Here is a 25,690-nt window from a genome sequence, read left to right on the forward strand (position 1 = left end):
GTATCAAGAGAACAACTGGAACTTTTATTGAACCAAGGATTTAAGGCGAAGGCGATGGCACGGCTTCTTGGTTGCTCGTCATCCTTCATTTATAGAAAACTAAGATCTCTGGGCATTTCCATTAGACAAAGATTTACTCCGATCAGTGACCGTGATCTCGAACAGCTCGTAAGAACGCTACATCAACAACATCCCAGGTCAGGTTGTGAGGTAAGAGGCTGAATTCTTGCAGTTAAGCCATCCATTCGAAAATCTGTTAACCTTCTATAGGAAAACGTTGCCTAGTTAATGTATGTCTAATTTTGAGAACTGTCCTGGTAGATGATGAGGAGCTATCTTTCTGCTGCGGGTATACAGGTTCCTCGACGTCGAGTGCGCGACACGCTGAACAGAATCAATCCCGCAGCAGCTGCGCAAAGGTGGATCAACGTTATTGCAAGGCGCACATATCATGTACCGTTTCCGAACAGTCTATGGCACATCGACGGACACATGCGCCTCATACGGTAAAATTACGTGTAATTTAATTCTGTTCAATGAATTTGGCATTTTTGTGATGATGTAATGATAAACCCGACTCTTAAAACACTCACGTCTGTTTTCCCAGCTGGGGTATAGTGACGCACGGCGGTATAGACGGATATTCACCGGTTATCACCTACCTGACCGCCAGTACAGACAACACTGCCCAGACAGTTCTGGCTCACGTTGTTAGGGCAACCTGTCGGTACGGACTTCCCTCAAGGGTCAGATCGGATCAAGGGGGTGAAAATACACTGGTAGCACTGTTAATGAACCTGCTGAATGGGGAAGGACGAGGTAGCCACATTACTGGGCTATCAGTCCACAATCAACGAATTGAACGCCTCTGGAGGGATGTGTTCACACATGTCATCCATTACTATTACAAGTTATTTTACTCTTACGAGAATGAAGGCCTTCTGGAACCAGACAATGAAATCCAGAAATACTCGCTCCAAACAGTGTACCTGCCAGAAATTAGAGAGAGATTGAACACTTTCAGAAATGCATGGAACAACCACAGCATGAGGAGCGAAAATTATTGCACCCCTAACCAAAAGTGGCTGGAGGGCATGGTTGGCAACCAGCTAGTAGACAGTACTGCAATCAGCAACGTTTTTGGTGAGAACCCATACAGTGAGGACAACTTGGAAACACTGCTAGCACAACATGGTGTGCAGCTAGAGCAGTTAGAAGCCGAAGAAGAGGTCTTTGACCAGGCAGTAGTGGTGAGGCGACCACACATCCACCTTAACGAAGAACAACAGCAGATTCTTCAGGATGTCCTCACAAGAATTGCAGATTTGAAAGACAAATATTTAACTTGCTGTAGGGAGAACACCACTATGCTTTCAGCCTAATGCTTTCTGACATTTTGCTAAAAAAAGCCCAAAAAAGATTGTACAGTATATACACAACATCAATGTGTAGTTCTTGTTAGGATGTAAACACAAAGCAGACTGAAAATTTCCCTTTTTTTTTTTTCATGTAAAACACACTACATAGAGAAGCCATGCCATTTACAACAGCAAAGATTTATTAAACTGTTGTTCTTGTAACTGTAATGCACCAACAGAAACTGTTCCAAAGGTGATTACAATACTAAAAATGTCAAACGTAAAAAAGAAACTAAACTGACTAACATCATCCACAAGCTTGTTGTAGCTTTGTTTAAAAGCATATAACTTTTTTTAAAATCACAGATACTCACTTAGGTCAGTGAGTTTTTTTGCATTGCAATGCATAAAATAACTAAAGCAGGCTCAACACTGAGAGTAAAATGTGTAGAACATTAATTCCTCAGGTGAACATATAGCTATGGAAATTCTTTTTCAAACTTTCTACAGCTGGCTAGACTACAGACTAAACTTTTCCAAATCCCAAAGAACCAAGTACAGCATCAGTCATCAGATCAAGTAACTCATTTTAATTCTGGATGCCACGAGGAAAGAAGAGTGTCACAGAGCAAGTTGAGGCATAAGGAAAACGATTGCCCTGATCATAAAACTGTATTTGAAGTCGCTGTGGAAATCCAAGAGGTGGTACTGCATCTGCTCCCGTAACACCAGTAGGTCCTCAAAGGTGAAAGGAGTTTGTTTTTCTGTTAAAAACAGACACACACACACACACACACACACACAAAAACTAGGAATTTACTGTGGCACAGCTTTGATATTGTGAACATTTTGTGCTCTTTATTTAAATACTGTTCCATAATAACATCCAGACTGCACAGTAAAAAGTACACAACAGCATTATCAACTTCACAAGCAGGATGGATTTTACCTTGCACACTGTTGAGAAGACATTCCCATACAAACATAGTGTCCTCTTCAACTTCCTTGTTGTTCGTCCCTTCGTCACTCCAAATGACATCAAAAAGACACCGAAAGGCAGCTCTTGTCAGTGGTCCCTCTGTGTGTGTAAACAGGCACTGAAATGTGTTCCAGTACCTCTCCACAGTTTCCCAAAGTTTGCCACAAGAGTTGATTCCTTGTTTAAACTGCTCAACCATGTTTGCAGTTCTGAAATAAAAATTAACAAATTAAATATTTGCACTAAATGAATAAAAGAAAAAGTTTACAGTGATAATTAGCTAGAAGGATCGCACCAACTAGTCAATCAGAATAAGCCGTTATTAGCACTAAGCAATAATATTAGTCAAAAAATCCTGTCTACTATTTTATCAGGTATTGCTGTGCAATACCTGGAGCACAAAAAACATTAAGTCCTGACAGTACTGGGAATAATACCTGTGAAAGATGAAATGCTTCACAACTTGGGAAAGTATCTGAGGAATGTCATGGACTTTGGCTTCATATACCCCTGGCACACCACAGTCTGCAATCCAGTCACCCAAACCGTCCTGAAGGTTTTTCCATGCCTCCTCAGTTTTGCATTCTTTTATCTAAGAATACAGCAGAAGACAAGGCATAGAAACCAAAACAGAAATTAAGGCTACATTAAATATACAGTGTTTTAGGTTGTTCAACAAAATATTAAAGTACGAGATAAGAAACAAAGTAATACACGGTTCTTTTTCCCCCCTCAAAGTTCATTTCTGTAAAATTTAAAATGAGCTCTAACTTCAAAACAACAAAGCAAAAAATGGCAAAGTGTCAGAATACCTGCTGAAGCTTGTCCTGCACACACTTGTTTGGCAAGATGGAAATATCAAATCCTTCAAGATCTAGAGCCTGACCACACATTAACTGATAAAGGCTGGGATGTAATGCCTTAATGCCTGGTCCCCCATGCAACAGAGACCAGGCAATCAGCTTCCCTCCAGTATAATACTTTCCCTTATCTAGGGATGCCTGATCATAAGAAAAAAAAAAAAGGTTGCCTGGCTGTCCCTCAAAAATGCCCAAAGTGGACTGCACGTCCTTCATTAAAAGCCTACCACAGAGACGAGAGGAAAACTGTTAATATTGTATAAAATGCAACTGGGTCATCTTGTGTCAAACAGTAAGAAAAATGGCAAGGCATATTCTCTCTATCTAACCGTCATTAACGTTGGCTCCACAGTTTATTAGTGCATACCTGAACAAACACCACTGTCACAACCAAGAAGCTTTTAGATAAAACTGTTGGACAATGAAGCACCGATCAGGGTTGGGTCATAAAAATTAGCTGATTTTATTCACCCCATAGAACCGTAGAATTAATTACAAAAGCTGAAAGAATTACACACAGCTACAACTTTGTCTGGATATCAGCATCCACCCAACAATGGTGAGATTTATAACAAAAGGTAAAGAGCAACAGAAAAAAGTTTATTTTATTAGTCCAGAGAGTCTTTGATGCATTGCCCACAGTATTTAGTAAAGTCCTATGCTCATGATGCTCCACAAAGCTGGGATTTATGATGCATTTATGAGCAATTTCCAAAGAAAGACTAGTTTCTGTACAAAAGTCAGATCACTCTTTGATTGATTCATTTTCCAGTCAAAATGGCCATGAAATAAAATCTATTCATTTTTCAGCTTCAGGAAAAAAAGTCCTAACCACTAAATATGAAATAAAAAAAAATAAAAAAAAGGATTTAGTGTGTCCACACTTTGCCTTCATACAGCTTCCTTACTTTCAGTTTTTCAAAATTAATAAGCAGTTATATTTTTCCACACCTTCAAAGTACAGTCTTAGAAGCTGGTTTAGCATTTTCTGCTTTTCACAGTCAACGTAATCTGGTCTGGACTCTGGGGGCCAATATTCTGAGAACATCAGCAGCATCTTTGTTTGATGTGTCTCCTTTTTTCAGTTAGGCTTCTTGACAGCTATACATCCTTTCAGACCCATAGTACTGAGTTAACTTCTCACAGTGGAAGAAAGGACACAATTAATCAGATGTGTATGGACACCGTGTTTATGGAGCTGTTGACATTTTATTGTCTGACGGTGTGTATTGTTAGCATGAACAATTAAAATGTGTATTTAAATGCACAGAAACGCTTTGGAGGAAAACAAATGCCTGTGCATGGATGTAGGCATGGTCTAGAAGTGCATGCTTTTTCTTCTGATTGAAAAACTTGTCTCAGTTCTATGGTATTAACACAAATAGAGCGGTAGGTTAAATGTTGCCCAAACTGCAAAAGCACATGTGTGCATCACTCTCTGTGGTCATATTGTCATGAATACGTAAGTCTTTACTGACTACCGTAGTCCGATCAAATGTTATTAGTGCCAAAAAGACGAATATTGAAAATAAAACTAACTTTACCGTGGTCCCTTATGTTTAAGTGAAAACTTTACACGCTTTTTCAGGGTAAGCAACCACCTAAAACCACGATTTCACAATTGTACAGGTTTAATCACCCAAGTTAAAATTTTAGAATTTTTTGTCGTTAAATTGTGATTTACTCACTTCATTTACATTTATAGGGTATTTGTGGCAGAAACGTCTCTTTGTAAACATTACAATGTTTTCCCTTAAAGGTAATACTACATATCGATTCTAGCTTTTATAAAGCATTTGAGCCCTTTTGGAGTTTAGTAAACAGGGTGCCACCTTTCTAGTTGAGGTGTATTTAGAAGAATAGTTTTATAGAAGAAGGTAAAAACACTCTTAAACTTCTATAAGTATAAGGTGAGGTTTGAAGTCTTCTGTATTATCTGTCCTGCAGGATTTGGAATGTTTACATTAAAAAGGCCTCCTGGTCCAAAGGTCTATCTCTTAGTTCCACATAGATGAGATCAATTTAAAAAGGGCCATATGTTCAGTTTGCTTTTTCAACAACAAGCACCCTATATAAACAGTTGGATATTCTGTTCTGGAGGGGACACAATTGGCACGGATCCTCTCTCAGGTACTTTATAGTGCTTAATATGATACCATTTTACTTTGTAATAAACATCTTATGCAAGTAATGCGGTGTCAGCGGAGACTTCTTCAGCATCTTCACATCATCGCTACTTAATAAACAACATAGTCTAACTTCGGGTCCACACCAACTAGTTCAGTATTATACAGGTTTAGTCACCCAAGTTAAAGTTTTAGTATTCCTTTTCATGTAAATATGATTTTAGGTCAGTTCCATTATAGTTAAAGGGTGTTTTCTAGCAGAAATGTCTGTTTGCAGTCATGAGAATGTCTTCACTTAAAGAGAATACCCCCACAACATTCCTGTCTCGTGAAATACAGTAAACACCTTTTTAGTGCAACTTTGCGTCTATAGCGATGATTACAGTATTGTACAGGTGTAGTCACCCAAGTTTAAGCTTTAGTATTCTTTCTCTTGAAAATGTGATTTTAGGTCACTTCTATTACATTAAAAGGGCGTCTTATGGCAGAAATGTATGATTATGATCATTAAAACGTCTCCCAGAGAATATAATATTGCACAGCGTTTCTGACTCTTCTCAAGCGTTTACGCTTGTGGAGTTCACTAAACATTAAACTTTCAGTGTAATTTAGCATCCATACCGACTATTTTAATATTGTACTGATCATATTGCCACCCATATTAAAGTTTTAAAAATATAAAAGATTATAATATCTTTACTGAAAGACAACACTGTATAGGGTTTCTTGCATTTCTACACCATTTGAGCACTTGTGAATGCCTTTTCAGTGTGAATTAGCATTTGCAAGGACGATTTCAGTATTGTATAGATTAATTCACCCACGTAAAGGTTTAGTATTGTTTCTCATGAAAATGTGTTTTTTGGTCAGTTCCTTTACATTTAAAAGGTATTTTCTAGCAAAACTTTTATAATCATTAACATTTCTTCACAAAAACAATACTGCATAGAGTTTCTGACCCTTCTGAAGCGTTTGAGTACTTCTGAAGTGCAGACAATCACATTTTCTGTGTAACTTAGACCTCAGACATCCCAAACAAATGTATTCACTGTATTTTAAGGTGTTTGTGTTGTCAAGAAAACACCTAGGCCTCAAAGCCCCCATTCCACATTTTATTCTTTACAGTCTAAATGGCTGGGTCACTGATAACAGATCCTTGCCTGGGTTTTAGAGTAGTTATCACAATTTGTTTTCAACCATCTGAACAGGTTGGAATTTTGGTTAAAAGACCCAGTGGCTGGGCCTCCAAGCATCCATTCTAGTGTTACAGCCATTATTACTAAGGTTTGGGTTAATAGTGGGACCTTTGGCTCAATCCTGAGATTTTATGTTTTTTAAGTCTAAAAGTCTGGGTCATGGTTACTAGATCCTTGGCCTGGGCTACAGAATTCTCTTCACATTTCTTTTTTCACTATTCTAAGGTAATTGGTTAGAGGCATCTGGGCCCATGTATAAGAGCTAATGTCCCATTTTACTTTTTCAAGATAAAATGTCTGATACTGGTTATTGCTTCAGAGCTTTCATTGCAATTTCTTTTCATCACTGGCCTCAGTTCAGAATAGCAGTGAAAAGACCCTGGGCGTTGGCCTCAAAATATCCATTCAAATATTATAGTTCCTATTCTAAGTGGTTGGGTCCTGGCCTTATTCTAAGCGATTTTGTGTTGGTGATATGATGTTGTGACCTGGCTCCTATTCCAAATTTTATTCTTTAGAGTCTAAATGGCTGACTCATGCTACTGGACATTTGCCTGGGCGTCAGGATGTTTATTGCTATATATATAGCACCCTGGGCCTCAGCCTCAGACCTCCCAACCAAATTTGTTTGCTATATTCTAAGTTGTTTTTTGTTGGCGAGAAAACACTGGGCCTAATCTCAGAGCGCCCATTCCACATTTTATTCTTTACAGTCTAAATGGAAGGGTCCCTGATAACAAATCCTTGCCTGGGTTTCAGAGCTGTTATCACAATTACTTTTCAACTATCTGAACATTTTTGTTCAAAGACTCAACGACTCAGCCTCCAAGCTCCTATTCCAATGTTATAGTCATTATTATTAAGTGTTGAGTATTAGATAGTGAGCCCATGACCTTTGTTTCAAAGCTGAGATTTTATGTTTTTTTAAGCCTAAAAGTCTGGGTCATGGTTACTAGATCCTTAGCCTGAGCTACAGAATTCTCTTCACATTTTTAGTTTCCTATTTAAGTTAATTCTTTATAGTATTCCTCCAAGCTCCTATTCAAATGGAGGCAAAGTCCTTGGGTCTTTTAACCAAAATCCTTATCTGTTCAGGTAGTTGAAAGGAATTGTGTCAACAGCTCTGAAACCCAGGCAAGGATCTGCTATCAATGACCCATCCATTAGATTGTAAAAAATATAATGTGAAATGGAGGCTCTGAGGCCTAGGCTCAGTTTCTTCTTAATAATGTTCTTAATAATTCTTCTTAATAATAAGTTTCTTCTTAATAATAAGTCATTATTATTAAGTGTTCCCTATTTTTCTTTTTCAGGAGAACCTTTATATCAGGGTTGATCCATGGTTTGTTGTTGGAGAAACACAAAACAGTCTTGGTGGGTACAGTGTTTTCCATGCAAAAAGTTTATGTAATCAGTTATACAGTATGTGAAACTGTCGATGTTCTCCCCATAAGGATCACACAGTTCTTCCCACACAGTTGTGTCAAAACAATTTTTCAAAACCTCTTCAGTCTCCCCAGACCATTTCTTCACTGTGCAGGTGACAGCCGGCTCCCTATGTACAAGTAGTTTGTACACAGGCAGAAGATGAACCAGGTTATGATTTGATCTTCCAAGATTTAATTTAAGAATTGGGAATATAGTAAAACCCTGACTAATCACCACGGTTGATCAGAAATTGTCTCCCATCCAGGCCCTAAACAGGCTGATCCCAGCTTAGTTTGTGAAACCAGACTATACCACGGCTTCTTCAAGCTATTCTGTCATTTATGAAATCTTGCAGATGAAATGGCCTTGTAAAGTATTCCAGCACTATGTTATGTATAACGTAACAGATGCAGACATTTTCCCCCTTTTTACATTCCATCTACATTCTTCCATTATTATCTACATTTGGCTGTATTTAAGGATGACCTTCAAAACAAATGAGTGAGCTGAAAAGCTTATAGAGCCTATCTAGGTTGATCTCCCATTCAGGCCCTGACCAGACTAACCCTGGTTTAGCTTAAGAACAGCTCACTTACAAAACTTTTAAAGTATTCCACCACTCAATACAACATAATAGATCCAATTTTTTGCACTCAAGAAATTTTGATCTTGTTCCATACTATCATTTACATATAATTAGCTTTATACATGACTTTTTAAATAAAAAGCAGGCCTGGAAAGCTTAAAAATCTAGGAATGTCAGTCAGTCTTCCCTCCAGACACTTACCAGGAAGATCCTGGCTTTTTTTCCCCCTTTTTTATTTTCTTCCTTGTTTAAATTTTTGGCTGTTTTCAAGGATGACTTATTTAAATAAAAGGTAGGGCTAGAAAGCTTACATAGCCTACGAATCCCATTTGACCCCATTTGACCCTATTCGGTCATTGGCGATTGCTTGCTTGCAAAACAGCCTTTTAAAGTATTCCACCACTCCATATAACCTAAAAGATGGAGAATTCTTTTCCCCCTTTTTTATTTGTTTTTCCATACTATCATTTACATTTGGCTATAAGTATGACATGCTACATTACACATAGGGCTTGAAAGCTTACAGAGCCCAGGAATCTCAGTCAGTCTCCCATCCAGGCTCTGCCCATAAAAATCTTAGGTTAGCTTGTGAAACCAGACAAGACCAAGGCATCTTAGAGCTAATTTATTAGGTCACTGGGGAAAGCTAGTTGACAAAACAGCCTTTTAAATAATTCCACCACTCTATATTTCCTTATAGATGCAGACTTCTTTTTCTCCATTTTCAATTTCTTACTTGTTCTATGACCTCCCGATAGAGGGGGCACTGATTCTCCTTCATGGCAAACAGATCTAAGGTGTGGCTACAAAACAATCCTAGATCTGATTTACCATTAGTTGCCATTCCCCATAGCAGGCAGGTCTGCCCCCAACTGTAAAACACATGAATCAGTTTATATAAGCTATCACCATAGTGTTGTCTGTTCAAACAAAAAGCGAGATGTCTTGTCTTAAGACTGTTAGTTTCAGGTAATTCATGTGGGCTGACTGTAAATGTTAGCTCCACACCCATTTTATTGACTTCTCACTCATGGGTTGCCCCTGTCTGATGTGCCCAGCTTTCTAACCAGGATGGTGCCCATCACTTCTTCTTAGAATGGTTTCCACATTATTCTTTATTAGGATCCCCATTAGATTCCATAAAGTGGTTGCTAGTCTTCCTGGGTTCCACACAAGAGCAACTGCAATAAAAATACTGCAAACTTCTTTACAATCATCCTGTATCATAAACAAGACAAAAACAATACTCAAGAATAAATCTAATACTCAACAAGAGAATCAATAACCAATAATAACCAATAACCAAAATTCAACAATACCACAATAACATCTATTTTGAGGTTCATGAAATACTGTTTAAAAGCTTTTTAAAAGAAAATTTACTTAGAATCTGGCACATTTCAAGCACGATACCTACTGAAACCAGAACATGGCGGCAGTCATGATGTACAAAATGCTGCATGTGTGAGCATTCTAAACTTGTACCTTCTGAGGTGCATGTTCAATACACAGATCTAAAATTGGCCTTAAAACCCCTCCCTGTGCATGTATAAGACAGTGGGTCTCACAACTATGGCTATAGACTGATAGGACATTTCTGCCATGGAGGACTAGAAACTATTGAACTTAGAGGTGAAGGTACCACAGTCTCACAGTCCAGCACTGATCCACCTGAACAAGGTTGTTGGCGGCGAGGGCGTACTCCAGGAGTGGGTGACGTCCGGTCTGCATTCAGGAAAGACCAGCAGGAATTGCCTTGCTGCTTACTTGTCTTTGGTTAGTCGCTTCCCTTCGTAGCCACAGAATGCCCAATTGGTCTACTTGTATACTACTGCTCAAGAGTTTTCTCTTGCACTCTCAATGGCTATTGCTCATTTCTGTTATTATGACTCGTCTTTCATGTGCTCCCCAAAAAATATGCATGAAGCACAAAGACACAGAATGAAGTCTTCCTACTCTTTTACTTTTTGAAGCTATGTTTGCTGTCATAAAGGTCAAGAAGATTTAAAGACATTGACATTAAAGTCAGCTGGTAAAATAAAGGTTCTAGTTCACCGAACTCTACCTCAAACTTAACAATGAGAGACCTATAAAATTGAAGTATTTAACTTCTTTGAACCAGTCAAAACATCTTTTGGGTGCTCAGATCACAGCACAAATATTTTAGATTTTGCTACTAGTCTATCACAAGCCTATGAGGCTGACGTAAGAGTAACTGTCATTAAAGTACACTTTCAAAAACTATAAGCCTGCAGTATTACAATTTCTTTTTTAATCAGGAACAGTATGATGAAGAAAAAGAAGGCAGATTCCGTTCAAAGGGAATTTTTTTAACCAGTTCCAAAAGTGTTTTAATCCACTATATTTTCAATCGAGAAATTAGACAAGGAAAATTATTTTAGTAGAGTAGAAAACATTATACAGCTATACATTACCAGTCAGTTTTTCCCTCCTAAAACTTAAAAAAATATATCACATTAAAGAAAGAAAGACAAATTATAATATGTAAAATAAATGAAACAACTCAGAATAAAAACAGTACTCATTTGGTAAGTCCCCTAATACAATTAGGGGACTTGCCAAACGAGAATTAAACGTACAGTGAACCAATTCAAAGGGAAAAACACAAAAGAAATCATTATTCCCAAACACTGGGTGTTCAATAAATACTAAATATAAACATATTTTAAATAACTTTCCACATTTTATAGCTGGAAGTTTGACAAAGCTATATATGTACAAACATACATGACTAAAAGATTGATGTCTTTTTTTTTTTTTTGCACAAGAGATGTTTTGTTGGAAACTAGTAAATAATGTGTGGATGAACAACATTAGTTCAAGACAGAATATAAACACAGGTACTCATAATGATTTTAAGCATTTTCTTAAAAGAACAAAAGACAGAACTGTTATCAGGAAGTCCATTAAACCTGTTATCACAAGGTGTTCAGTGGACAGAGCCCAATCATAAAATGCTTTTTAACCATTTTAATGGAAAAAAAAAAATCATCTTTTACCTGAACCAAGTTTCCTGCTAGTAACCCATAGGACAAAAACACACATAACGGATTACACATTACAGTCATTATCAGGGTGCAGGGCACCTTGTTGTCTACTGAAAGAAAAAAAACAAAAACATTTGTACTTGGTAAAGGCCTTGAAGTCCCATATTTCAGTAAACTAATGAATAAGAGGGGTCAATATTGGGATTTACCATGATGCCGTTTTGTCGCACTAAAACTGTCTTTAACATCAGGCACTTGTGAATGGTGTCCAGCATATAATGGTTACTTTTTAGCAGTCATTTCACTCATTGATCTTCTTCTGAAGGTATTTTAGTATAGAGTCCATGCCCTGAGGAGAGCCCCAGACCCTCTTTAATGCTTCACACTCCCTCTCATTGGCCTGCTCGAGGGCAGCCCGGTTAATGTTCCGCACCAGTGCTTTGGACTCCCTCAGAACCTACAGTGTTGTCATGGCGTCATCAGCATGACAATAAAGTAAAATGAAACAGAAAAAAGAAAAAAGAAAATGATTTATGGATGATGATGCAGTGTGAAGCTATACAGATAAAAATATTCATTTACTAAAATTCACTTTAAACAATTAAGATACAATTACTGCTACTGAAATCCAGTACTAGCATATATAACAAAGAGATACTGCGATAGTACTACTGTGCATGTAACAAGCTAATGTTTCACACAAATGGCATATGGATTTGTTTTGTTTTAGAGGTCAGTTGGGCATGACCTTCAATGAAATGTATGAGAAATGGGGGGAAAAATATGAAGTTGAGGGCAAATGTATAAATACATCCGTATGAAAATCTGATAAATGGGCATATATGTCCCAATAACCCCTATAAGGGTAGATATTTTTATCTTACATGTGAATTTCTTAATTAATATTTATATGACCATGAATATACACACATCTGGTGCAATGTAAGTCTAAATACTATTTTGTCAAATGTAACACTGTATAAATACCTGCCTGAGATTTTATTTTGTAAATACATCCTGGAAATTCTACATATGCCTAATAGTACAAATATACAAATACAAATTATACATTTCAACGTTATTGAAATGGCATTTTTCACTACTGCAAAGACATATACATACACTGATCACCAAAATATTAAAACTACCTCCTTGTTTCTACACTTCTTGTCCGTTTTATCAGCTCCACTTACCATAAAGATGCACTTACGATACAACTGCAGACTGTAGTCCACTTTGTTAGCCGCTTTATACCCTGTAAGGTATTATCTGGGTAACTGATCATTCTCAGCACTGCAGTGACACTAACATGGTATTGGCATGTTAGTGTGTGTTGCGCTGGTATGAGTGGATCAGACACAGCAGTGCTGCTGGAGTTTTTAAATACCTGAGTGTCACTGCTGGACTGAGACAGTCCACCAATCAAAAATATCCAGCCAACATCATCCTGTGGGCAGCGTCCTGTGACCACTGGTAAAGGACTAGAGGATGACTAACACAAACCGCGCAGTAACAGACACGTTTGTCTCTGAGATTACATTTACAACATGGACCAACAAGGCAGGTGTGTCAAACAGAGAGGACAGTGAGTGGACACAGTGTATCAAAACTCAAATAGAGCTGCTGTGTCTGATCCACTTGTACCAGCACAACACACACTAACTCGCCACCACCATGTTACCAACTGCAGTGCTAAGAATGATCATTTACCCAAATAATACCTTCTCTGTGATGGACCTCACCATTGAACAACATGGTAAAAAGAAAGCATGCAGAGCAACTACAGTCTGTAATTGTACAACTACAAAGTGCACCTATATATATATATGATACCTATATAAGTAGAGCTGATAAAAAAAACAATGAGAGAAGAAACAAGGAGGTGGTTTTAATGTTATGGCTGATCGGTGTATATCCACCTACAAATACTACAGTTGAGATATTAGTAATTCCTATGCATGCATATATATATATATATATATATATATATATATATATATATATATATATATATATATGGATAATCTAAATATTTTCATATTATTTTTCCGTATGGACATACAAATGCTAGCAAATGAACACTTAATTTTAAGTGAAGTTCAAAAGGATGACTTACAACTGAATTACAAGAGACTAGCTCCCTAATGCGAGCCATGACCTCCTGAGTAAAGGTCCCTGGCCAGAGGACCTGGGACACCAGACCTTTGGCACAGGCCTCCTGGGCTGTCAATTTCCTCCCACTCAGCAACATCTCGTTAGCCTAAAAGTAGGGGAGGGGATAGTTCAATTAGGCTTAATTGAAAACGAACAGCATATATTGGTTTTCCAGAGTAAACATGGTCATGAGAAATACAAACTAAAATTCAAGAACTGGGACAGCAGGTAAAATGTAGACAAAAAGTAGTGATATATAAATCTAGTTTGGCCTGTATTCAAACAAAAAAAGTCAAGACATTTGAAGTTTAATCTTAACAACTTAATAGTTTTTGTATGCTCGTTCTGAAATTGATGCCTGCAACATGTTCCAAAAATGTTGGGACAGAGGAAATTTAAGACTTAAGAATGCAGTCCAATGTTCAAAAAACAGGTGATGCAATCATGTTTGGGAGGAGGAGCATCCAGGAAAGGCCTAGTCCTTTATGAGCTAGAAAAATTGGAGGCTCGTCACTTTGTCAAAATTGTATCAGCAAAAAATTCAACAGTTTAAAAATAACCCTCCTCACTGAGACATTGCAAAAAATCTGGGAGAAATCTCTGTGTGTAAATCAGCAAGGCCAAAACCACAACTAAATACGGCATACTTCTGTGATGGATATTGCCAAATGAGCTCGGGAAAACTTTGCTGTCAATAAACACGTTGCTGCATCCTCAAAGCAAGACTGTACCATGCACAGTAGAAGTCATTCAAAAATACTGCTAACTTCTTTGGACTCAAGTAATCTGAAACGGACTGATGCACAGTGGAAATGTGTGCTGTGGTCTGACGAGTCTAACTTTCAGATTGTTTATGGTAAAAATGGACGTTGTGTTCTATGAGCCAAAGAAGAAAATGACCATCCAGGTTGTTACCAATGTAAAGTTCAAAAGCCAGCATCTGTCATGGCATGGGGAGTACTAGTGGGTAACTTGCACATCTGTGAAAGCACCATTAAAGCTAAATACATTTTGGAGCAACATTTGCTACCTTCTAGTCAACATCTTTGTCAGGGACGTCCATGCCTACTTTAACATGGCAAAGCCAAGCCCCATTCTGCATGTGTGACAACAGCATCAGCACCAGAGCATGAAGATATTAGACTGGTCTGCCTGCAGTCCAAACCTGTCTCCCATTGCAAATGTGTGGCGGAAAAGCTCAAAATACAACAATACAGGACCCGTACGGCTGCACAGCTGAAGACTTGAAAAACAGAAGAATGGCAAAAAAAAAACTGGATCAAAACTGGATCAGCTTGGGTCTTCAGTCCCCAAATGAGTGTTAAGTGTTAACATGTTCCTGTCCCAACTTTTTTCAAATGTGTTGCTGGCATCAAATTTGAAATGAGCATTTATTTAAAAAAAAAACAAAAAAAACAATGATGTTCATAAGGTAAAACATAAAATGTGTTTTTTTTTGTACCGTTTTCATTTTAAAATGGGTCAAACAGATTTAATCACTGCTTTCTGTTTTTATTAGCATTTCAGACACTCTCCCATCTTCTTGGAATTGGGTGTGCATTAAGACTTGCTTATTAAGAGCTGTTTCCTGATAAATGTCAGATAAAGATATCAAATTTAATATATAAAGGGTACAGAAAGCTAAGCTGCTTATCTTAAAATTTACAGTATATTCCCTTAGACTGTCAAAGATTATACTATATTACTTATTTTACAAGCGCAACAATTATAACTTAATGGTGAGAGAAAGTAAAAGTAAATGATTTTAATTCTGCTGTTTTAAGACAAGACAAATTAGAACACTTGCAGATCAGAAAAAGCAGTGAATTGGCAATGTTAAATGTGCAATCTTGACATCAGTGACATGAAGAAACTTAATGTTGGCCAGCGTCTTTGATGTCAACGGTAAGGGTATGCATTATCAATGGGATCTAGTCAGTTATAATGAAGAGCTTTTGAATTCATTATTGCACGCAAAAATGTGTGATTTAAAAGAAACTTGAATTTTAGAAACAAACATTGGGTTGTGTTTTATTGTTTGTTTTTTAAGGATTGAAATTTTATTATAATTTTCTGTAACCCCAGTGTAGATGAAAAAAAAGATTGTTAACTCAAAAAATCTTCAAATTGTGCAAACAAAAATGTTTTCAATCTTCTCATTTTGTAACTGACCTACTTTTAAAAAAAACAAAACATTAACACATTCGCATGTATTTTAAAGAAATTAAAACTACATGTTATACAAAGGAAAAATGCAAAAGTTTGCAGACACCTGCTCATGCAATGCTTCCTCTGAAATCAAGTATTAATAAGGGTTTTAATAAAGTTGCTGAAACATCGTTGTGAGGATTTAGTTGCATTCAGCCATTAGAACATCAGAGGGGTCAGGAAATGATGTTGGGTGATTCGTTCTGGACCACAAACACTGTTCCAAGTCATCCTAAAGGTACTGGATAGCGCTCCATCACTCCTGAAAAAGCAGTTCCACTGCTTCACAACCCATTGTTGGGAAACTTTATATCCCATTGGTCTACACTCACCATTAGGTATAGCAACTTTAGGCTCATATTTGGCTACTACATTTTTCATTCATAGAAGTATAAACAATGTAAATGAACACTCAATGGCACAACAATGCTTTTAAAGTACAACTGTCTACCTGACCTAAGTTTTTCCTAGGGAAAAGTACATATTTTTACTTTTCATAATCTAACGTTTTAAAACAGAACCATTTAAACGCTTTAAAATCCAGTATTCTCACTCACTCAAAAAAAAAAATAAAATAAAAAAATTGGTTGGAGGGGTGAAAAAAGGAAAAAATACAGATATGTGCAATGTTCAAATTGTGAGGGAGCCAGAGTTTTGTGTGAAAAATCAAAATTAAATTAAACTGCAAAATGCTTTTGACATACTGTAGTCCTGTAAGAGCTCATTTGTTTCTGTCATGTGGATTTATCTGAGTAAAAGTAGGGATATGTTAGCTTTTGCTTATGTTTATATGGTTGTTCATTGGTACATGATGTTTGTTATTGCTCGATGGTCAGTCAAGCATTTTAAAGCATTTAAAACATTTAACAGTTCATTTTTTTGATTGTTCGTATTGTAGCCAGTTGTTGTGTTTGATCAGATTAACAGATTTGAGTGGATTCTTGTGACTGGCCAATGTAAAAAGTGCAACATCACATAATCTGTCTGACAGAGAGATAATGTATTGTTAAGTAGGCTATATCAGTATGTCAGTTTCAGTGCATGAAGCAAACTAAAAATATCTGTAGGAACTCATGACTTAGAAATGCCCAATGTATTTTCCAAGGCTAAATCTTGAATGCAATGCTAAAGTTTGGACCACCCTCTATTCCTAACCGTACGGCAAAAAATTTTAAGTACACACTGCAACATAAAACACCTCACCCCTGAAAGCCAGAGTGTAATTCAAACATTTTGTGGGCATGTTTTTTATATTCCGGAAGTGTGTTAAATATTTTTGGCCATTTTATACATTTTCAAATGCATACGACAAATACACTGTGCATTTTATTTTTCATAATGGAAGTTATTCTCAGCCCAAAGTGAAAGTGAAAGAAATAATAAAATTGCTAAACCGACAGAAATTGAATTAATCCTACGAAACTAGTAGAATTATATACCTTTTTAGTGGAGAGACAAGAACAAAATGTGCTATGTACTAACCGAAGCAACTCCCATTATGTGAGGAAATGTTATAGAGGAGCAGGCATCTGGTGTCTGGCCAAAGGTTGAATAAGGAGTTTGGAACCAGGCCTTCTCATTGGCCCAGATAACATCACAAAGGGGCAAGATGGAAGCTCCAAGCCCAATAGCAGGTCCATTCACAGCAGCAATAATAGGCTTCTTGAATTGGATGAACGTGTTCACAAATGTCCTGGGGACAAAAAATTAACATTTGTTATATGTGTAATGTTATATTTTTTTAGACAACTAACACACAATTATTAACACCATTATATGTATTTGCAAATTATTACTTATGTCTATTATGTATTATTTTAGATATCCTTATCCTGAAGAAACAAGAAGCATTTTTAAGAAAGCACGCTCAACATTCTTCATACGGAGCAACTTGTGAACTATGATTGCGAAATGCAAATGGCTCCTGCCTACACCGCCCTGAAAAAAATCGAAGTGTATGGAAGGCCAAATATGTAAACCACAAGTACAGCATGACACTGAGTTTAATACTTGGTGGTGAAGACTTCCATACAAAGCTTAAAATTATTCAGATGAAGCAATTTTGGTATTTATTAATCTAGTATAGTGAGGTTCTATGCATCTGCTTCAAAGCTTTCTACTGCCTTAGATTCTTTACTGTCAACTGCTGAACTGAAAAATTAATTCTGGTCAAATGACAGAGTATATGCACATGGAAGATCAAAGGTTCGAGTCCTTGTTATTGCAGGAATCCCACCACTAATCAATGACAGCAAGATTCCTAATGCCACATTCACCTACCACTGCCAGCTTGCTGAACACAGCGTGTATTATTTTGTCCTATGAGACCATTAGTAAAAACAGTGCCTTTTTTCCATTTTTAATCACTCAATTTTTAAAACACCAGTTCTGTCAATCCAAAGTGCAAATGTTGCATTATGATCAGTTTTTAATGATTTTACGTGATGTATGATCTTTCTGCAAAATCCATCTGACCTCTGCATTACTATGCAAGTGACTGCTTAATCACCACTCTCCTTCTCCATCACTTCTCCATTGTCTTTGTTTGTTATTATGAAGTAAGTCAGTAACTACTCGAAACATAGCTTGTAGGCTGTTTTTTCCACATACACATCTTCAACCAGCATTATCAGTCTTACACTTTGCACACTTTCTGAAAACTACATTACGTATTGCAAGGACGTTGGCTTTATTGTATGTCTACAATGCAAGAAAAAGACAACAGTAAGACTATTAACACTAAGAACCTTAACCAGTGCATTCACTTCAGCTTTATCAACAGAATCTATCGAACCCCGAACACCCACGGCCATATACATCTTACTCCCACTGCTTTCTGTACTTTGTGCTGAAGCTACATTTCTACATTAGTACATCATTAATTTCATCAATTAGTAATTGCAGGCATATTTGTTTTTACCTGATAGTTTCTGCCATCTTGATGCTTTCTCTCTTCCGGTCATCTGTGAGTCGTCTGATAAAATAGATGAAGTCCAGGCCAAAACAGAACACACTGCCAACAGCACTCAGGAGGACCAGCTTACTGTCATCAGCTGATGCTGTGGCCATGGCACTCTGAACCTCCTTCATCACCTGCAGCATCCATACACCAGAGAAAACATTCAGGATACAACACTCCTTGCTAATGAAACAATATAAACATTTGCTTATTCTAAAATGCTTTAACAATTAATAATAATAAAAATGATAAAAGAAATCAATTAAATCTACTCTATCGTTTGGAATCACTTGTCACATACAGTTCTAAGCAAAAATCTTAGGTACCTGAGAAAATAAATAAAAAAATCTGTTTATTCTCAAGCAGCTTTTTGGATATTCTAGTAAGTGCAGCAGCTGCTGACACAGGCACAAACAGAGGAAAGCTCGCCAGCGTGCCGGTCCAATTCTGGCAGTGAGGTTTACATAGACCACTGCCCAGCAACCAAATGGTGAATATTTGCTCATTTAGATACTAAATGGATCAGCTGTTACAAGCTAAACAGGACAAACGAAGACACTGTCTGCTACATTGTGTTTCTTTTAAATTTTGCTTGGTGAGTCAGTTCTGGACATAGCTCTTAAAGGAATAGCTTGGCAAAATATCTAATTGACATGATTCGTCACTTACCCCAGATGCAGCTGATCAGCCAAGATATATTTGATATCTGATGTGTGCTTTTGTTTTTAGGGTGATCCTAGGCTAACGTTGTTAACAAATTCTGGACAGTCATCAACCTCTTCTCGGTAAACACATGCTTTTAAACATAAAGACTAAAACCGAAACTAAATTATAATCCACATAATGTTCTGCTTTGCAGTATTATTCCACTTTCAAACTGAACCACAAGGGGGATGTCATATGTCAAAATGTCACTGCACAGGTATCATATTTGTTTGTTAGCATAGCCAAGGGGTAACTACTGGACAGTCTGTTGGACGTGGCATCTCGAATAACGATAAAGCTTTAAAAATGTGGCATTCCATTTTGTACAAACAGTGAAGAGAACAAAGAAATCTAGCTGTAGCCCAGTACAATTCCACTGATTCACTAATAATGCATAAACATGCAAACTGCAGCTTTTGGCAATGAACCACAAACTAGTAAGAGTGCCTTTCAGTAAAAATAATGAGCAAAATCTCAATGCAGACATCATTTTTCAAGTGATGATTACAAAGTTGGTTGCAAACAGGATATTCTAAAATCTACAGCTGTTCCAAGTTAACTTCTACGGATGAGAACTGAATCTGAGGTAAACTTTTACTTTTTCTCAGTCTTCTCTGTCTGTTTTGTACTCTCTTAGCTACTGTCATGCCACATGCAGCTAGCATGCTTTACAAATGTAGCTTTACACAGTCGGACTGTAGAAATAAACATCTGTTTTTACGGCCTTCAATGCCAATTTGTTTAAGCGCTGTCATCAATAGCTCCCAGTACCCACAGTGCAGACACTCCACTCGGTTGGTATCTCCAACCTGACATTTCGAATTCTGTCATACAAGGAGTTGCAGGTATATCTGGCAAGTCACTGGTTGGTCCAGCATACAGCTGATGCATTTCTTAATTTGTACACTCAGGTTCAAACATATACAGTTGAGGCTCATATATTATGAAAATGTAGTCAGCAAAATCATATTCAGACACTGTTTTGATTATCAGAGTACACTAACTTAGCTTCTTAGCCAAGTTACCTTATGCTGTGTATGTGCATTTAGGAATTCACATAGCCTTGCCTTTGTTTGTCTTGTACAGAATGAGATCACATATTTAGCTAAAGCGGCTCTGGTTACACAATGGCTGCCCCACCAATCATCTATACAGGAAAGTTTAATCAAATGAAGATCTGGATGCTTTTTGAAAGACATTTTGGGCATGTATTTATGGAGATAAGATCGCCAACATGCTAAGTCAAGTGTTTGTTAGCAACATCAGCCTAGCATCTCCCACTGTAAACTGAAAAAGCACACATCAGATTTTAAACATATCCTGGCTGAGTGATTCTGGGGTAAGTGATAAAGCATGTTCATATGATTTTTCACCAAAATATTCCTTTAAACACCTCAGCATTCATCTCTACAGGGCAGACTGTACTGCTGACCTGTCAGGGAATTCGAAAGGGGCAGAATCTGCTTTTATATCAACAAAAGTTAGCGGTTAGTGTACTGTCACAATACACTAAAAAAAAGTTACCTTTATTTTATTCTATTTTATTTTGTATAGTATTGTTACCTATTATCCAGCGGCTGTACTCTGCAATTAAAATATTGTTTTATTCACAAACATATGCATGTGTGAATGTCTGAAGGTATGGATTTAAAATAAAGATCTAATACTTTGTTAACGATTATTAATAGATGTAAAATTATTATTGTGTACGGATTACTTAATGTAATCTTTTTTCATCATTTATTTAGTGACAACAGTAATTAATAATTATTCTTAATATTGCAACCTAATTAGCTTGTTATAAGTTTTAAACAACTAAATGGCTAACAAGCAACTAGTAATGATCTTTATCAATATATCATTAGTTAGTCATATCATTTAGTTAGCTGATACTTATAGCTAATTATATGTGTAAGTATTAAGCATTTACTTGCACACAAGCACTTCATAACCATGATGAATAACTCCTTAACTGTCGTTTAAAATGATTAGTAGTTATTCATCATCTTGCTACTTTGTGATGCATAAAGTTGTCCTTTCAGGGGTCAGTAACCCACATGTTAAAAAGAGCCATTTTGTCAAGTTTCAACAAAAATCGGATCACATTGGGAGCCATATTTCATGTGTATTTTATTAAAGTAACGTGTCACCATCTTGACTGTAAATATGTCTCAGTATGTGCTAACAAACCACTGTAGTCGTGCGTCATTCTGTAGTCCGCGTTATGCCCATATTAGGAACTCCGGGTCTAAGCCCAATTTCTCTATGACCAGAATGAAAATCACCTCTATCACACCCTGTGTTAAATAAAAATGTTCGGAACCCAATACATTTTGTCATGTGTACTTTTTTCTCCCAAATGTCACTGGATCCTCTGAATTATGAGGTTGTTAAAGAGCCTTAATACTGCTCAATATTGCTACATGAGAGCTGAAACTACAACGCATCAATTTGATGTCACTAAGCTACACGAAAGTAAGGCGGGTTATGGCGGTGTTCTGATGAATTGTGCTACCTTATCAAAATGTTCAACCGCGTGTATTTACAGGTATACCTGTAAACAGAACCTCTGGGTAGGATTAGGACTGGGCGATATGGTCAAAAATGTTATCATGATAAAAAATTTCATATCAGTCGATACAGATACATATCAAGTAGGGCTGGGCGATAAAACGATAACGATAATTATCGTGATATAACTTTTCCTCGATAGAGCAATACAACATGTTCGATAAATGTTCGATATAATACATCATTCTCACACTTCCACATTCTAGCGAAAGCCTTGGTGGCATTTTCTACTGCAAGTAAAGCGACACTACTCAGCTGTCGCCAGGAGATCTGTTCTCCTGTGACCGAGCGAGAGTGATGAGGTCAGTGGTGTAACTATACTGTCCTACAGCGAACTCACCTCTTTCCTAACATCCTAACCAGCTTTAGCAGCATTAAATCACAATCACAATCCTCACAACTAAAGCGCTGTTACAGTGCATTCCCAAGCAACAAAAGTGAAAGAAAGAAGTGGGTTCATGTAAATTACAGCCCTGATTTAAACAAAAGTAAACTGAGGAAGCTGTGAGGCACTGGAGAGCGGGAGAGCGCTAGCTTTCCAGGCTAGCTGTTTTTAGCAGCTGGCTAACTTGAAGCAGCGCTCCGTCAGCACAGCTTTCAGTTTAAACGTACCTAAAAAGAGGACTCTGTTTGTCTGGTGTTAGATATTTTGCTATAACTACTACGTAGTTTAAGTGGTGTCATTTGTAACGGGGTAGCCGTTACAAATGACACCACTTAAACTACTACGATAGTATAGAGAAATCCAGTTGTCGCTAGCTGGTGTCTGAATACTGTGATGTCATTTGTAACGGGGTAGCCAAGCGCTCGTCACCAGCTAAAAATAATGTTTTCTTTCTTAGATTATGACTATTACAAAATAGCCATGCGTTTCCAGCTGGTAAAAACAGCTCACCAGACACTTTCTCCCATGACAGATTTGTGAAATGTTCCACTGTTTGGCGAGTGTTCGTCGTGTTCCGACCATAAAGCATAGTTTAAAACAGCAATTAACCACCCAGGAGCAAAATCAGCCTTCAAACTTGAAAGAAATAATAATTTGACATTTATCGCGTTATGTATCGATATCGAACGATATGAATTTTGTTTATCGTGATAACATTTTTGGCCATATCGCCCAGCTCTAATATCAAGATAAATGTCAAATCATTATTTCTTTCAAGTTTGAAGTCTAATTTTTGCCCCCGAGTGGCCATTTTAAACTATCCTTTATGGTGAGAACATGACAAACACATGCCAAAGAATGGAACAAATCTGTCATGGGACAATGGGAGAAAGTTTGTGGTTAGCTGTTTTTACCAGCTGGAAAAGCATGGTTGCAATTTTTGTAATTTTCATAATTTAAGAAAGAAAACAGATTATTTTTAGCTGTGTTGTGACGTGTTAAACTGCTTATTTTCTCGACAGCGTCAGCTTAATACGAAAAGCAAACATTAGCTGGCTCAGTATGTCAGTGATGGATCACACCGCCTTACTGCCATCACTCCTACCGCATCCATGTCAGAGTATATCACAGTATTCAAACACAAGCTAACAGACATCTAGGTTTCTCTATTCTATCAAAGTAGTTTAAGAGATGAAGAACCGCTCGGTGTGTAAAAGTATTAACTGCAGTGTGATTTTTCCACTCTCCAGTGCCACACATACAGCATCCTCAGTTTACTTTTGTTTAAATCAGTGCAGTGCTCTCTTTCTTTCATTTTTGTTGCTTGGGAATGCACTAACACTAAAATATGACTGTTTGAGCGCTGTAGGTGTGGGGAGCAGACGTGATTTAACACTGCTAAAGACTGCCAGGATGTTAGGAAAGAAGTGAGTTTGCTGTAGGCCAGTACAGTTACGCAACTTATCTTGTCACTCACACTTGGTCACAGGAGAACAGATTGCCGATCGCTCCATTCAAACAGGGAATATATATATAACTCTACGTTTCGGGCATTGCTACAAAGTATATTTGGCAACTCATTTCACTCCTTGACCCCCACTGGCCCTTTGCGGATGAGACTGGACACCCCTGGTCTGTTACATCGAACAGTTCTTATATTGATATCGAGGACAGTTATATCATGATAATTATCATTATCGTTTTATCGCCCAGCCCTAGGTGGGATATTTTGATAGACTAAAACTCCTTATCAGAAAAAAAAACTACCAAGGTTAAGACTACGAGGCTGAATTTAGCTTCTTTTTCGCCAGCTTCTTGTTCGAATGTTCCTGTTTCACCTTAAATGGTGCAGCAGTTGTGATCAGCTTTCACAAACATTAGCAAACGGATAATACTGACATGTTAGTTCTGTGAAACAGCACAAGTAAGTCCATATTACTCAGCTGTCAAGGGGAAATAGGGCAACCTCCTCATATCATGCTTTTTAACTCTTCATGAAGCTGAAGTGAGTTTCTTTTTCACCAGCTGCTTGTTCAAATTTTCTCGTTCCACCTTAAATGGCACTACAGTTCAGAATGTAACTGCTGCACCATTTAAGGTGTAACGGGAGAATTCAAACAAGAAACTGGCGAATGTCCTGAGAAAATGTCCACCGAAAATGTTACCAGCATTAAAATAAAAATTAGGATATTTTGATAGCCTACGTCAGCTTATCAGGGGTTGAGCAGTAATATTAAGCCGAGTCTGCACTGAATTAGCCTCAGTGCAGGTAAGTTTGTAGAGCTTTTCAAATCAAGCTATGTACAGAAAGCAAAGATCTGTTGTGTTTCAGTGAGTATCAGATAAACACAGAACTGCAGAAAAACCTGCTTCTTTTGTTCTGACTTCTTTTCATCTGCACTCAGTCTGTGCATGAAAATACATGTGCTTAGGGAGGCTAACAGTCTAATGACGTCAATTCAGTGTGCGGTAGCATTAGCTTACATTAGAGCTGGGCGATGTGGCCAAAAATGACGAGCGCTCGGCTACCCCGTTACAAATGACATCACAGTATTCAGACACCAGCTAGCGACAACAGGATTTCTCTATACTATCGTAGTAGTTTAAGTGGTGACCCGCAAAATATCAACACCAGACAAACTGAGTCCTCTTTTTAGGTACGTTTAAACTGAAAGTGGTGCTTTTGTGTCGTGTTTGATCTACAGTATCATCAATTCTCCGTGTTGTGTGAGTGACAGTGCGCTGCTTCAAGTTAGCCAGCTGCTAAAAACAGCTAGCCTGGAAAGCTAGCGCTCTCCCGCTCTCCAGTGCCTCACAGCTTCCTCAGTTTACTTTTGTTTAAATCAGGGCTGTAATTTACATGAACTCACTTCTTTCTTTCACTTTCGTTGCTTGGGAATGCACTCATACTAAATTATGACTGTCCGAGCGCTGCAACAGCGCTGTAGTTGTGAGGATTGTGAATGTATAACTCCACGTTTCAGCTGTTGCTAAAGACTCATCTTACTAGTGGCCCCCTCCCTCTCTAATCATGTCGGAAAACTCGGAAGTGCGCCCTCTCCTGGCGACAGCTGAGTAGTGTCACTTTCCTTGCAGTAGAAAACGCCACCAAGGCTTTCGCTAGAACGTGGAAGTGTGCGAATGGTGTATTATATCGAACATTTATC

The 25,690-nt window shown here is 37.6% G+C and overlaps 1 protein-coding gene and 1 long non-coding RNA gene across 2 annotated transcripts in view; both read right to left on the bottom strand.

The window, feature by feature from the left end:
* Nucleotides 1-1,928: 1,928 nt before the first annotated feature.
* Nucleotides 1,929-4,204, bottom strand: LOC118802009. Its single transcript, XR_005006607.1, has 4 exons — nucleotides 4,149-4,204; nucleotides 2,775-2,929; nucleotides 2,308-2,546; nucleotides 1,929-2,122 (listed from the first exon to the last, which is right to left on the bottom strand). It is a non-coding gene; the product is annotated as an uncharacterized LOC118802009 (long non-coding RNA).
* A 6,654-nt stretch (nucleotides 4,205-10,858) lies between these two features.
* The window catches only part of cdyl (chromodomain protein, Y-like), a 32,346-nt gene continuing 17,514 nt past the window's right edge, over nucleotides 10,859-25,690 (bottom strand). Inside the window, exons 4-7 of the mRNA XM_036562399.1 lie at nucleotides 18,824-18,996; nucleotides 17,386-17,596; nucleotides 13,658-13,801; nucleotides 10,859-11,998 (exon numbers count right to left, since the gene is read on the bottom strand). Coding sequence (XP_036418292.1) covers nucleotides 11,843-11,998; nucleotides 13,658-13,801; nucleotides 17,386-17,596; nucleotides 18,824-18,996 — 684 coding nt within the window. The 3' untranslated portion in view covers nucleotides 10,859-11,842. The remainder of the gene's footprint in view (nucleotides 11,999-13,657; nucleotides 13,802-17,385; nucleotides 17,597-18,823; nucleotides 18,997-25,690) is intronic.

Source organism: Colossoma macropomum, unplaced genomic scaffold (genome assembly GCF_904425465.1).
Source record: "Colossoma macropomum unplaced genomic scaffold, Colossoma_macropomum, whole genome shotgun sequence".
NCBI classification, from domain to species: domain Eukaryota; kingdom Metazoa; phylum Chordata; class Actinopteri; order Characiformes; family Serrasalmidae; genus Colossoma; species Colossoma macropomum.